The 16,528-nt window shown below is 41.5% G+C and overlaps 1 protein-coding gene across 1 annotated transcript in view; it reads left to right on the top strand.

The window, feature by feature from the left end:
• LOC108885614 (cadherin-4-like) overlaps positions 1-16,528 on the top strand; it is a 182,670-nt gene that overhangs the window by 139,255 nt on the left and 26,887 nt on the right. Inside the window, 2 exon segments of the mRNA XM_018680029.2 lie at positions 3,681-3,825; positions 13,689-13,861. Coding sequence (XP_018535545.1) covers positions 3,681-3,825; positions 13,689-13,861 — 318 coding nt within the window.

Genomic DNA, 16,528 nt, shown 5'->3' on the forward strand with positions numbered 1-16,528 from the left:
GGAACAGAAAACCCCTTTGATGAGTTCCCATGGCTCATGTCATATTAAGCCAGGGGAACAGAGCAGGGGAACAGGTTTTACACATTAGCATAATGTGCTATATAGAGCTGGAAAACATAAGACCCTGAGAGAGAACATATGTAGAAATGGGGAACATAAGATTCTTGTTCCCATTATGTGCTATATAAATCTTGGGAACATAGAACCCAATCCCACTAGGACTCTGCACTCCCAGAATGCTGGTTTACTGGTGGTTCCCAGAGTTTCCAGGAGTAGAATGGGAGGCAGAGCCTTCAGTTATCAGGCTCCTCTACTGTGGAACCTTCTTCCAGTTTCGGTCCGGGAGGCAGAACACCCTCTGTACCTTTAAGAGTAGGCTTAAAACTTTCCTCTTATAGTTAGGGTTGGCTCAGGCTTGAACCATCCCTTAGTTATGCTGCTATAGGCCTAGCCTGCCGGGAGATCTCCCATGATCTAATGAGCTTCTCTCTCTCTCTCTCTCTCTCTCTCTCTCTCTCTCTCTCTCTCTCTCTCTCTCTCTCTCTCCACAGTATGGATTCATATCCCATAAACATGTTACTAACTCAATATGTCCCCTTTCCTGTAGTATTGTGTGCTCTTCCGTCTCTCTCTCCTGTTCTGTCTCTTTCTGCAGGTATTTCTGCCTCTGGAGCTGTAGAGTCTGATCTGTGATGACAAGTCTCCTGCTGCTCCCACAACTCCACTCAACACCTGCTGCTATGAATTAGAAATTACTTATACTGCTATTAGTTGTATTGCTATGTTAGCAGTTAATACTTTAATTATCATTACTATCATTACTACTACTGTATTATTTGCATCACTTTACGTTTTATATGGAACCTGTGTTATGCTATGCTCTTCTCTCGCTATTCTCTATCCCCTCTCCCCCTCTCTCTCTCTCCCTCTCCCTCTTAACCCAATCGGTCGAGGCAGATGGCCGCCCACCCTGAGTCCGGTTCTGCTCGAGGTTTCTGCGTCTTAAAAGGAAGTTTTTCCTTGCCACTGTTGCCTAGTGCTTGCTCATGGTGGGATTTGTTGGGTTTCTCTCTGTAAATGCCTATTTTAAAGACTGTATGGTCTAGACCTGCTCTATATGAAAAGTGCCTTGAGATGACTTTTGTTCTGATATGGCGCTATATAAATAAAATTGAATTGAATTGAATAGAACCTTGGGAACATGGGAATGACTCCTTAGCAGAAAGTGCTGTGGGCCGTTGCATTCAATTGGCTACAAATGAACACCATAAATATAAAATATTCTAACTCTTTGAACCCAGAGGAAAAGTGATTGATTGATTAGTTCTGTTGAACAAGAGATGCTACCAGCCATACTAGTTGATCTGTGAGGATGCACTGTGGTGCTAAGTAAACCAACTACAAACCATGGTAAACCAAGTATTGGACAAATTTTAGATTTTAACTTGATGGTGGCTCTCAGGGAAATGTCAGGAGTCATGATCATCAAAGTCAATAGAATTTATCTTTTAGGAATCTTGTATATCCTCATCAGATTTCATGGAAATCCATCAAATAGTTCTGCTGAGGTATTTCAGTTCAGAGCAGTTGAGTGGTTGGACAACTGCCTGATAGGCCAACAGTGTCATCACTGGTATGGCTAAAAAATACTAATAATTACAGCAACATGTCTGATAAGTTATATTGAATCCCCCCAAAAATCTAGATGAAGCAAAAATAGTAACGGCAATTTGTTTGGAAAATGTCTCAAATAATACATACAGGAGGTATGTAGTTAGCAACAGCAGCCATGGCCACAAAATTTCAGCAGAGAAAGAAAAGTGCCACATATAGAATTCAGTTCAAAATTGTGAAGGGTCTCCTGGAAGTATCCGGTAAATATATATTGGGTAAAGGGACCAATAGGCAAAATACAAACTGTATTTTTCCTCTGTGGTTGGTCCAGTCACACTAAAGCTCATCCTGCAGAATACTGATGTTGGTTTACGCACACACACATCTTGTCCACATAGCTCACACACTCCTCCGGGCCCTCAGATCACATTTCCAGTTCCTCCATTGAGCACACAAACACAGACACACATAAATAGATTCCTGTGCATGCACAGGAGGACACGCACATAGGAATACAGAGACAAACATATATCATATGGAAATACTATATAAGAAAATATTACGTATACACACAGATCCACAGGCAGAATGGACACACATAAAGTGCACACAGTTTAACTAAAACAGAAATGCAGAGTTATAGCCACACATTCAAACAGACACACACACACACACACACATATCCATGCACTGAAGCAGTCACACATCTCTCAGCATGTAGTGTTCACAGCTGAGAAAACAGATTGGACTTGTTTGTTTGTTGGGTCTCCTCTCCATGTTTGTTTGCTGTGCTTCAGCCAATGGAAAACTAGCATCTTGAGGATCATTAAGTGGCTAAAGAGGACTCTTTTGATTGGCTGTGTGTGTCTCCCCAGTGTGCGTCTGTGCGCTTGTGTCAGTGTCCATGTTAGTATGCATAAACATGTGTCTGAATTGGTGTTTGGATGCGCATGCGAATGCTCAAGCGGGCGTGTGTTTGGGTATGTTTTGATACATCCTTGACAGGCAGGCACAAAAGCCGACATGATTAGTTTTGTTGCGGTGAAGGCAGGTGCCGCCATTCAATCTTTCATGTCACCCCACAATACATCACGACTTCCTGTAAATAGGCTGGCAGGCAGATCCTCCTTGACTGTGTTGTGGCAGACAAAATATTTTGCTGCCAGCGTGTCAGTTTTAGCCAGAATGAGAGCCCTTCTCCTCTTACTGAGCCAAGCTGTGATTAAATAACATTTCTGCAGAGGATATGAATTTCTAGAATGAGAGCAATGTAAGTCACGGCGAACAGTGCCGGTTTGGTTCCAGGGCTATTACAAAGCTTTGCGTTATGTTAGATATCATTAACGAGGATTGGTGGGGAGTAGAGGGTGTGTAACAGCAGCAGTGGAGATTAAGACATCCCACTGTAGATGATGATTACTTTTGTCAGTCCTCCCTGTTCAAGCCCCCACAACCTCACACTGCCTCTTTGTGTTTTCATCTCTCATTTACTTGCACAACGCTCAGTCACTCTCCTCTTCTCCTTCCCATCTCCCTGCAACACTTTTTTTTTTTAACTCCATCATTCTCTTCCTCTTTGCTCTCTCTATTCTCACACTGTGAATTGTCAAGGAACAGCCCATCAGTCGCAGACATCCATCCAAAAAGGCTGGCTTTGTCAAAACAAACTGACACAAACATTCCCCCCGAACAAAAAGAAGCCACAGCTTGAGCAGCAACACCTCTCTGATATTCTTTAGGCCTCTGGCTGTGCTAACAACAAAATAGGTGTTGTTTGTGTGTCTGGAACATTTCACTACTTTGCCCCTTTCTGTGTTGTTGTGGTCTTTGCCAAGATACCAACAGGATACTCATGCCCCGTTGGCAGACAAGAAACAGAATATTTGCCAGTTGAATAAAGTTGCCAATTAACAAAGTCAAAGTTGTCCTGTGTGCTGTGTTTGATCCAGTCCAGACCGGACTGCAGAGTTTCATCAAGCTACATTTGGTAATATTTATTCAAGGTAATGTTAAACATTCAGTGTTAATGATCCTTTCTTTCTTTATGCTTTTATGAATATTCACAGCTGCGAGCCCATGCAGTGGATATGAATGGTAACCAAGTGGAGAATCCAATCGATCTGTACATCTATGTGATCGACATGAACGACAACAGGCCTGAGTTTCAGAAGCAGGTGTACAATGGCTCTGTGGCTGAAGGGTCCAAACCAGGTAAGAGTTACTGCCATCTTGCTACTTAACCTACTGCAGAAGGTAAAGTGCAGATTCATTAGAAAAGTCTGCATGACAACACAAAGAGTAATTAATAGTGAACCTGATGCCTAGATGATAGTTTAGCTCTCTCAAAGAGTTGGAGCTGCACACAGGCATGATAGATTCAGTTTGGCTTTCACTTCCCAATGATATCATCATCTTTAATCTCCATCACAGACCAAGATCCATAAATCCACTTGGAAATCATAGAAAAAAAGATACACCCTATAACTCCTTTACTTGCTGAAGAGTCAGTATACTTTTAAGTTTTCCTCAGTATAGTAAAGTAATCCAGCTCACTGTACATCCATGGGAACATTTTAAGAACTGGTAATTGCAAATTCAACATATTTATCAATGTAAGCAAATATAGGCTAAAATGAGGCTCAAGTGGTAACTCAATGAATCTGTGTCTGCAGGGAAGAGATGACCAAGGGTGCTGAGGGGTGTAGTTGTTTTGATTTTGTGTGAGGGGTTGCCCATAGTGTGAGACTTAAAAAAAAAAAAAAACACTACAGCTACAGGTCTGTGTGCTTTGGGGAATGGCCCTTTAATGTTGACCGTTGACTGTCCTTCACATAAATACAATTATCCATAGCAAACTCAGACTTGTTTCCTATCACGCTCATTACACCAAATGGAATGGAAACAACATATCGATTGGTGTTGCAAGTACAAAATGCATCTATTTAACTTGTTCAGCAGTAGCTTAACTTAACTGGTTAGCAGGCTGAATTGTTAAGGCAACGTCTTTATTTAGACTGAACAAATCACTGAGTTAATGCATTGATCTGAACAAACTGCCCTTGCAAAGAAGGCCATATTTGGATTATCAGACACAGTACAAACTCCAAGTAACCTTCCTTTAGTTAGGATGCTCTTGTGTCATGACCTATTGTTGTTGACAGTTGTCATTAAGTTAAGGCAGAAAAATGTACAGTAGGTTTTACCAATGCTGCCCAGATAGTGTTTCTGTAATTTTTATTTTTTATAAAGGTTAAGGACAAGAAAACAGATCCTGAATTGATTCCCCATTGTTGCGCAGTCTAGACGAATCAAATAAAAAAATCACTATATGCTTTAAAGCAGCAGTTAAATAAAGCGTGTCCATTTGTGACCCCTCGCCACAGTTGTAAATGTGGGTGAGCAGTTGCAGCAGAGTGATTTTCCCTTCTCAGACTGTTTTCATTTAAATATTTTTAGAGGCCTTAAGAAGTAAAACTATGAAATATTTAACAAGTAAAAAAGGAAGATTAGAGAAAAGCCTGCAGCAGAACTATGTCTTCTTCCTTCCTATCTTGTTAATCATCTTATGACTCAGATTTATCTGATTTATCTTGCAACCTGCCTTGGTGGTCTCGACCCCCAGGTAGGGAACCACTGCTACAAATAATTGTGGGGGTTTGATTTTTATTATATACAAAAGTTTTGCATTTGCACTGGATGCATCAGATTCAGGTTAACCTAACATGTAAGCTCAGTGCTTGTGCTGTGGCTGAAGAAGAAATTAACTGGAAGTGCTGTCACCTTGTATTATAGGAGGACAATATGAACTCAAACTGCTCTCTTTGCTCAGTTCTCATTGGCTTAGTCATATTGAAATAAAGTAAAATACCTATGAATGCAAGCATTTCATCATTTACAATTACAGAGTTTAAATTATTCAATATAACAATATGAATGAATGGACAGAAAATGGCCACATATACTGGCCGTTATTGATGCAATATGCATTATGGTTTCAACTTTTTAAACAGTTTGAGTCTCTGTGAGTCACCTTCTTGAATCTGAGAGAATTTAGTATCAGTTTAACCAATCAAATACAATATTTTTCCATCAGAAAACCGTCATTTTTCAATCTCACTTCCAGTGGCCTTGAGCGATGGACCAGCATTTTGAGATGTGAATTTGAATTGAAGTTTTTGGCTGGTTCAGACGAGGTCAAGTTCATGAGGTATTTGTGTTACAGTATCTTAGCCAGATGCATCATTATCAGATTCTGCAGAGCATGGAGAGACGTAGACCTTCCCTCCGAATCGGGGAACAGAGTTGTGGTCAGTGCCAAGCGAGAGACAAGAGCAGAATGTTCAAGTAGCTCTCATGTCTCAACTGGAAGAACTCTTGTTCTAACAATCAGACCCTGAGGACCCATGTTTGTCTTCACAGCGGTCAGATATTGTTCTGCTGCAGTTTAATCTCAGGGGGATTTGTAAACAATATAGGAAAGCATGTTGTGCGTGTGTGTATGGATAAGTGAGTATAGGATTGACTGTGTGTATGTGGTGTGGTGTGTGTGTGTGTGTGTGTGTGTGTGTGTAAAAGAGCGAGCGAGAGAGAGAGAGAGTACTGGTTACTCCTCAGTGGAGCGTGGGTCTATATACAGAACTCCTAATTAGTGAGGGCAACCAGACATTCCAAAAGCTACTTTCTTCGTTTTTCACTCTGATACTCTCAGCTCAGTTTAAAATGAGAGTATGCGACGACAAAAGTCTTTGAATTAAATTCTGTTTTGAACAGAGCGCAATCTGTTATACCAATTAACAAGGAACATATTACACTATGTACAGTATAATTGCTCTGCTCTTCATTAAGCAGTCACTGCCAAGTAACATTTGTTTGTGGAGCACACAGTGTCAGGTGTTGAGAGTTTGGTGTCAACAAAGCATATTGTGTGTGTGGAGCTCAGTCATTGGTCTCTGAATTGATGAATTTTAATTAGGAAAATAGGCTGCAAAGCCATGTTGGCCTAATTGCCTGTTTAGTCGACAAAACAAGAATGAGTGCAATTCATCTTCAGTGTAGGTTCAAGGAGACATTTTATACTTTTCTGGCCCATTTAAGCCTTAAATATATCCTCTGCCAGTTAAATCCTTTACTGACTATTAATGGACCTAGTTTAGACTTTAAGTTAAATGTTGCACAGTTTTGCTGAAGTTGATTTTTAGACCCAGCTGAACCGATTCCAACCTTACAGTTAGAGAACGGGATACACAGCCAAGTGGAAGATATGCACTTAATATAATGGAAATTAATTAAAGTCAATTAAGTAATTTGTATATACCTTAATTTACACAGAATCACAAAACCTGAGGCAACAACCAAAAATAATAGAGAGGAATCTGAGGCATTGTCAAGCACATATAATACTTGGTTTTGGCTTGGGAGTACCTCAGATTCTCTGTATTTGTGCCTCTCCTGAAGAACACTTCAACTCTTCTTCTATTCTTTGACAAATGTTTATCATTTTCCAACCTGGCTCTCCTCCTTGATTTTTACTATGTTATAATATAAATTTCTTCATTCAATGTTGTGATGTGCGACTTTAATATCACATGTAAGTCGACTGACATTTTCAGCGATTATCAAAAATAGCCATGAGATCACCGCTGAGCCTCACAGATCCCCCAGTGTGCATCCCGAATTTGCATGTGGCTTAGATTACACCGTAGAATCAAAAGATGACCGTGAAAATCCCTCAGGTGTTACCCCAGGTGACAGCCTCTTTCCATCCTGGCAACAGGTGGTGTGTTGAAACCTGTCACTGCATTGCAGGTGACAGGTGCTGCTCTGGGCAGGGATGCTGCTGGAATACCTCAGTTCTCTGTTTCAAACAGCCCACAGCAGGTCTGACCAGCAGTAAAACATCAAAGAATATTCATATCTGTTACTACATAAATACCAAGTAGGACGGTTACTGACATGTTGTGAGTTCTCCGAAACATTACTGTCATCATTTGCTGCACACGCCCATCAAAAAACAGTGCAGAAATAGCACAGACAATGCTTTCAGTTGAAATTTCAGGGTAATAAGCAATGCATCAGGTTGTGGCTTTCATAAAAGCTGTTCTAAAACTAGCAAGCAATTAAAAATATATTTTCTCACCTACCCCTTGATGCTGTGAAGCACTGCAGACTGTTCGTATATTCACTTCATTTATATGGGCGCAGTAACAGAAGTGTCAGTAGCGAGGACGTCTAAAACCTTGGCAAAAAATTAAAATTATCTGCATAGCTAGATACCACTGTCGTTAAGAGGTAATTTCTTTAAACTTTAAAAAAGGTTGAACAATGCAGTTTGAATGTTTTTATCAAAAAAGGAGTGAATGTGCTGGCGCCGTGCAGCCAGTTCAGTATTCATGCTCCAACATCAGTTAATTGAAGGTATTTTTATGTCTGAGCAGAAAGATGAAATATGACACATGAAAAGTAGGAAAGTTCATCTCAAAGTTTTCTGTCACACCAGTGAGAAAGACGTTGAACAAAACTGTGCATAAAGGAAAGTATGTCCTTCATCTTCAGTGTACACAATGAATAGTCCAAATACAGAGGCAGTTCAGATATTTTGAAAAATGTAATAGCAACAAACCCCTATAATTCATGGCTTGTATTTCTCTAAATGCCATGCAAAGCTGAGATATGTGTAAAGCTGCACCAGTATCACATTCAGTATCTACAGACAGGGATATCAAAGGTTCTCTGAAGCATTACAACACATCTTCACATCTAGCACTGTGTGAAAGCCATCAAAGAGGGAGACCTACGGGGAACCACCCTTATCACCGTCACCAGATGTTACGTAGGGAGAGATCAGATGAAACTGTCAGTCAGGATCTGTTTGAAATGGCTTCATTTGTCACTTTTCTGCCACTGGGCGCCTGCTCAGCAAATAAACCTGTGACTAATAGGATTTAATTTGTGCAGGTAATCAAATCTAACAAAACAGTACATTACAAAATGAGCTAACAGATCTCATTCAGTTCTTGATAAAGAGGAATAAATGAGGTTCAGTGTGAAACTAGGAGGATAATACTGGGAAACATGTTAAATGTGTACAAAAAGGTTCGTTTGGTTGCTCTGTCTAAGCTATAAGCTCAGGCGAACATGCAGTACACACTGAAAATTGATAAGTACATGAAAACCCACTGCCTTTCTAAGTACGGTTACCAAAATGTAGTGAAACGCTGTAAAATCTTAAAGACTATGACATGAGACAGTCCTTGCGTTGTGTTAAGTGGCTTCAGATAAAGATTTGTCGACATGGCGTGACTCCTTCAGAAAGCTCTTGTGTTCAGAGGCTGCAGTGTACTCAGAACATCTGCCCTGTGATGTTCTGTCCTTCTCCCCCCTCCCCCTCGTCCCCGACTCTGACAGCAAGTTGTTCCCTTTTATGGACCGTCTTTCTCAAAAAGTCCTTCTGAAATGAGAGTGCAAGATCAAAACCAGTGGCTGAGTGCCTTCTCTCACAGTCGATTTGCCCTCCCAAGGGGGGACAGGGGTGCTGCGTCTCTCTGTCTCTCCTCCCTCTCTCTCTCTCTCTTCCCGACAAGTTTGATAACAGTTGCAGAGAGATTTAAGAGACTTTCTCTTCCCATCTTGCCTCGGGGTGTAATTAAGGGTCGGCATAGGAGGGAGTGGGGGGTGGCGTGATGGAGGCAAGAAGAGGTGGAGGAGCACAACGATGTTTCACTCGGTGTGTTGGATTTTGTCTGTGAGGGCAGGTGTTTCTAACTGTGCCTCTCACTGTCAGACCATGCATGTCATAGTGTTAATGCAGAGAACATGTCAGGGCCATAAGAACAGTTTTTATTGACGCAGAGGGTCAGTGGTTAGCAGGTTAGCACTGCCACCTCAGTATAACAGACCTTTTCTGTGTCACTTTCTTCCCACAGGCAAGCAATGCAGAACAGAGAATCCATTGTATCTGTAGGTATGGGTATTATAAAGTAGGGATTAAAGCAGGGAGTTTTGCCACCTTCACTTTCAGTCAGTTTTCCCATACAGTGTGTTTTGCCATTGGCATACAATTAAAACATCATTGGACATTGAGTGCTAACAAAATAATCTTCATTTTATTGTGGTGAGCTAATACATTAAGGTGCTTGATTCTTCCTATTCCTGTATGTACTAGGCACAAATTTAGCTAATGCAGAAACATGTTTTAGCCTCTCGACAGACTAGTGAAGTGATCCCTCCATGAGAAAACACACTATGAAATACAGAAGTTAATGAGCTGGCAATAAGAGGGGTAGAACAGCAGCTTTCTTTAGAGTTGCAGAGTGGAAAAGAGCTGCTTGTTCGTCAACATAGAAATATGGGATTAACTTGGATAATTTCACAGTATTGTAGGTTTATGTTGTGATCACTTTTAATTATTTCAGCTATGTCTATGAGCCCATAACATGGAACATGCTTTTCTGTACTGAACATATAGGCAAACTTGTATGGGGATCATTTGGAGATGTTTCCATGGCTGCTTCTTTTCTTTTGTATTTTGAATATATTTTGAGTAATTGTTTATGTATGTTTTCTTTTCTCTTAAGTTGGATTAACCAATAAGCTTGCTTAATGCTCAGGATCAACAACAAATTGTTTAGATGCAATCCTCTGTGATCTGCAGTTAACCCCCTCTCTGAATAGAACCACAGAAATGTATACGTGTATGTATATGTGTCTTTGAATTATCATAAGGATCAGAAACTTTTGCTAACAGGAAGCCAGTCACAGACAAGAAGTCAAAATAGACTCTCCTTCTTTTCAGTTTAAGATTTTTTTTTGTCTTTTTATAGAAGACATTCCATAAATTTGTATGGTATCATGAAGTTTGTAGACATCTGAGAGATATATTTAAAAGAATGGTCAAATTCAGCTCTGCAGAGGCCAAGATATCTTAACTGTCCACCAATTGTAGAATCCAGTCCACCACTGGATTCTACTATTGCTATATTTGCAACTCACTAGGGTCTTCCATTAGAACTAGTTGGTAACTCAAGTCTCCAAGTCCAAACCCTGATAATTCATCATCTTGACAAAGCTCCATCAGATTATACAAATGTTTCCACTGGTTAAGTACAGTAGCTCCTAACATGACAAGTAAACTCATGTGTAACAAACTCTAGATATACACAAATGCATCTGCTTACTTTTTGTACTGGTGGTTTAGCCAGACAAATTTTAGGCCTGTTGAACCTTGTGCAGAAAATTATGAGGACCTTCACTGTAACTGAATAGCTGGACTCTGATTTTGCCATTGACTGCTGGCACAGGCTTCTCCCACTGTGACCTTAAAGAGGAATAAGCAGGTTAAAGTTCCACAATAATGGCATCATACAATAATAGGGATCGAGGTTCCAAAAAGTTTCCTGTGCATTTGATCTGGCCCTCTCCAGATCTGTAGAGAATGGTTTTGAATGGTTTGAATGGGGCAATTGTGTCCTTGTGTCCTTGGAGAGCAGTGGCCTCCATTAGAGGGTTTTGTGTGAACACTATGCATCTCCTTCATCACTTCCACCAAGATTCACTGGGTTCCAACCTTTTCTCTTACCTCTTTTATACCTCTCAACCTCTAATTCTTCCTCTCTCTCTATCTACTGTACCGCAGCCACTTTCCTTCTACAAGGAAACCTCTATCTTCCCTCCACTGATGAGAGTTATTATCCTCTCATACCGTCCATCACCTGCCCTCTCACTCCCTGACTTCCCCTTGTACTTTTGCTTTTAGTGGTCTTTATAAACCCTCACACCTCTATTCTCATCTTAAGTTTCTTTTTCTGCTTTTCAATTTCCTCCTGTGCCTCGTATCTTTCTATCTGTGTGTGCCTCTCCCTCTGTTCCTGCTGTCTATCTACATCCATCTTCGTCTTTTTTCTCCATCTTCTCTCTAATTGGGAGGCAGATGTTGACTCTGGCTGACTAATGTTTAGGCAGTGGATAGACCTCACCGGTGATCTCCAGTCACGTGAGTAAAATGGCCAACCAGTTAAATTTTCAGCTCCAGCGATTTTGGCAGAAAAGCAATTAGGATTTGGAATTAGTCTCCAAATTAAAGAGGAATTAAACGCACTCAGAGATTAACCCTTTCAGGCGTGGCCATCCCACTCATCTAAAAGCGCACCATCATCATATCGTTGGATTCCTCCTCATTGAAATGAAAGGTAGCAGTGCCGACATGCGATTCAGCATCACATCTTCTCCTTCCCTGCGGGGCTGAAGAGGTTGATTGTATATTGACGCTGCCCTCGGTGGAACAGCAGTAATTGTTTTTCTTCTTCCTGTCTTTCCTTGGACTCTTCTTCTTTTCTTCGCTGGACAAAGTGACAAATCCTGCTTTGAAACTTAATGAAGTTTGAAATAGAAATTCGAGGCTACAATTATCCTGTCCATGCAGGCTGTCACAGGAATGATGGTGCCATCTAGACCCAATTATGGGAATGGAGACACCTGTAACTGCTCAGACCCACAGGGGACCACCAAATCTGCCACCAATCCAGCCGCTCCCCTGCTTCGACTGAGACATTTGAAAGGGAGTGAAGCAAAACTTGACTTTCTTACTTTTGCTGTATTCTAAAAAGATACAAGATGTGTTTTTGCTGTCCAAATTTGATTGCTTTTGATGTGACAGTTGAACATTGGTGGTTTCATGCCTCCTCAGCATGGTACCCACCACCCACCATCGTGCCCACTGAGGTAACCAGAGAGCTTATGCATTAAATTGCTGAGACTCTTTGTGGTGCCCACTATCATGAAAACAGTGCCGTATTTTTAAAATCCATCAGAAATTTTATGAAAATGGTCTAATTAATTTAGACAAGACAATCTAACATGTAGGCGTTATAATTACCGCTCACTCTTTTTCTCTGCTTCCCTGTCTCTTTTTTACTCTTAAGCTCCTCTGTCTCTCTCCTCTTAAGTTTTTCACTACTCACAAAGTCTTCGCATTCAAGCGTGTTCGTGCTTCAGCTGTCTTCCCTCTCTGCTGTCCCCCTCCTGCGAGCTGACAGTCTTTTTCTCTCAGCAGCAGTAGCAGTAGCAGCAGCGGCAGCCTGTAAATGGCTGCCTGATGGAAAGTGACATTTTCACAGAACCCTGTGAGAGAGGCGAGGTGATCTCTCCTCTTTCCAGCACAAAGTGCTCCTAATTGCCTGGTCGTATTTGTGAGCCCCGCTGACAAACTCGTGCAAATCAATAATTCTGCTCGGGGGAAGATGCGGGGACACAGGGCCTGTCACCCTGATACGTGCTGTGAGGACATGCACAGTCACATGCATACAGATGCACACACGTACCTGTAAGGAAACGCAGACATACATACACTCTTTACCCACACCGTCACACACACACTTACACACACTCCCTCCGCCTCACCACCTCGGTGCTGTCTGCCTTAAATGGCAGTGTTTATCTGTGATTCTAAGACAAATAGGGAGAGAGCATGGGAGCATTAAGGGCAGCCACAGTGCCACTGAAGGCTGAAATAATGGATGGTGGAAATGGCAGAAGACCCAGCGCTGCTCATTACTAAATGGACTCTGCAGAGGTGGAAACTTCGCCCCACTAGCTTGGCTATATACAGAGGACAAAACAGCACAGCTTAAAATAGGGGCTTATTTAACAGATTTAGTGTTTTTCTACTCCGCTCTGTAATAGCACTCACTCTAAAAGTTGCTTCCCAAAGAACAGAGAATTTCACAGCAATTTGCAAAGTCTGATTGACTTGCTCCTTGTTTATAAATTGGTTTGTTGTCTTCTGAGTTTTCTCTGAGTCTTCTCTTCCTTCTCTTTGATATTTTCTCCAAATTCATTAACAGTAATGGGCTTACCAGAAACCTTCAGTGTGCTGTATGTACTTTCAGAATGTATGTGTACGAAGGATCTCGAAAAGCACATCTTTGTATTTTAATGAGTGTCGCCTGCTTGTTTTTCTTCTTTGTCTTTTTCCCAGTTTGACCTCCTCTGGTGTTGCGTGCACTGATGTACGTCATCTGCCTTTCCGATTATTTTACTCTGCTCTGTGTCTTCCTAGCTAACGAACTTTCTCTCCACAGGCTCGTCTGTGATGCAGGTGACAGCCACCGACTCAGACGACTCCACCACAGCGAACGGCATGGTCCGCTACCGCATCCTCTCACAGACGCCACACAGCCCCATCCCCAACATGTTTACCATCAACAGTGAGACTGGAGACATAGTTACAGTGGCAGCTGGCCTGGACAGAGAGGTCAGTGTCAACTGTATGTGCTGTGGTATCCCTGTTACTGTCATCATTTGATTATTCTGTGTCTCATATGTGCCCACCTAGCAATAAGATAAAACGTAAGCAGAGATTCCATGGTGTTGTTCTGTGTATGAATTCCTCTTATTATTGTAGTCTTTCCACTCCTTAACCACCAAATGGTGAAATACTTTGGCTCATACATCCAGCAATGAAATTAGGCCAGAGCAGAGACAGCAGATAGCTAGCTGTTCCCCAGTCTTTGTGCTAAGCTAAGGTACTAAACTAGAGACCATCTTGTGATGGGATCGCTCCAGCTGTGATGCCCATTAACATGTTAATCTACCAACCCACGAGTCCTCAGTAGTTATTACTACATCATTGCGATGGATTATTACTCTGTTGTAACATTATTCTTACATACTCTGCATTCATGGATCAAACTACTCTCATCTTTGAACTCAACTACACACCAGTAAAGTTTTGTGACTGTATCTTGCACGGTTGCGATTTGCAGTAACAAAATCTGTCCACAGACAAATAAACACCTGCCAAATTACTCACAGTCACATCAGTGGTGGTTCCTGCTACACTATATGTCACTAGGACCACATTTTGTCATGATGACACACACATACACACACACACACACACGTGTGCACACACACATAACAATACCAGCCCCACTATCATAGCTGCTAATAAGAATATTTTCTAAAACGCTGAGCTATTCCACAGTTCTTTTGCTGACCAGGACACCCATGCGACTATATTTTTTTACTTACTTGATTCGTTCTGGTAGCCAGCTATCGACTTGCTCCCCCACGTCCCACCCACTCAAGAACTTGAAAACAACACAGCCATTCCACTCAGTCATTTATTATTTCACAAAGCCTCTCTGCAGGGACAATACCTTGCAACACATCTACCCACCCACCCACACAGCCAAGTAGTGCTTCATATCAGCTTGTGTCTCTCATGGTCAGAGAAATGTCAAAACAGTCAAATGCAGATTAGCTGCAGTGCAGGTGAGCTGCTGTTGAATGATAGTACATTGGTTTTAATATCCTTATCTGGTGATCATTAAACCCAGAAATTAATTACAATCCAAAAATTAATTACAATTCCCAAAATAGATCACTTTCAACCACAACTATTAAGATTTTAAATTAGATTTCACTGGTCATTAAATAAAGGTAGTTTTTTTCAATATTCATTTACCTGGCAGTAAATTTCTCTCTGCAACAAAATATATGCCTTTTCTGTACATAGCATACCATTTTACTGGAAACACAATGCTATTAAATAACCAAATGAATATCTCAGATATATCCCTATAAATTCCAGGGCTTCTTGCCTCACAAATTGGAATATGATTCCCATTTGGATGTCACCAAACCTTAAAAAATATATATATCTGAATCACTTTAGACTTGTAGCAGGATTTGGCCTTAAAACAAAAAAACAAGGACATAGTACAAACATTATCCTGTTTCGTTATTGCACATAAATAGAAATGGCTGGCTAATATCTAATGTTTATCACAGTACATAGACCAGATCAGATATAATGGCCACGCGAGTCCAGCACGCCTCTGCTGACAAGGTTGCAAGAGCTTTCTCCTCATTGTCTTCTTTTGTCTTATCCACCACTGGTGTGTGTGTGTGTGTGTGTGTGTGTGTGTGTGTGTGTGTGTGTGTGTGTGTGTGTGTGTGTGTGTGTGTGTGTGTGTGTGTGTGTGTGTGAGTGAGTGAGTGTGTGTCGGTTGCTTGCTGTGGTTGTTCCACAACCCACACACAACCACAACCAACACCACAACACACACATACACACACCATCCCTGCTCCATTTTCTATCTTACTCTACTAATGAGGGAGGTCACGCAGGGTCGACTTTTGTTTATCCCAAGCTGGATCAGGTGACTCTGGGCATTAGTGTTGCTCTCCGTCTCAAACACACACTCTCACACATACACACACGCTCAAACACATAGGCAAAACCTCCCTTATCTGTGGTGCAAGATGAAAATGCAACTGGCAAAATCAGGGAAACGTTTAAATTCATATGGTGCCATTATGAGGATAATCCTCATCCTCATAACTTAGTTGGCTGATTTTAGTGCCGACATAAAAGCACCAATGAGTGTGTCTCATAATGTTTATGTTCTGAGAAGTCCCGCTGGTCCCCCTCAGCTCTAAACCCAGCCAGGCATCGCTTTGGAAATTAAAACAGGATTTTACCAATGGTATGGCAAGCGTATTTGGAGAATAATTACGCTTAAAATCTCAAGAACAGAACCAGGTTTTGATAACAGAAGAATACAATACATCAATGCTTGTCCCTTATCCAAATTTTATACGGAGCTGGCATGGCATGACAGCCTGATACATTTGTGGGACAATATAAATGAGCCTAGTGAACGTGAGCCAGCTCTGTGTCCCTGTTTCCAGCTTGGCCCAGGCGGCAGCAGTAGCAGCTGATGTGAGTGAGGGAAAGCTCATTAATCTGGACACATCAAGCCAGGCTCAGTCCCACCTGCCTCTGATCCTCCCACTAAAAACTGGGACACACCTGGGAGTTCACCCACCTGCTGTCAAGGTCATCAACACAAACATAGAAACACGCTCAGACACATGACGCACATGTTCACATACACACCCCTGGTGCAGTTAT

The sequence above is a fragment of the Lates calcarifer genome, linkage group LG12 (assembly GCF_001640805.2).
Source record: "Lates calcarifer isolate ASB-BC8 linkage group LG12, TLL_Latcal_v3, whole genome shotgun sequence".
NCBI lineage: Eukaryota > Metazoa > Chordata > Actinopteri > Centropomidae > Lates > Lates calcarifer.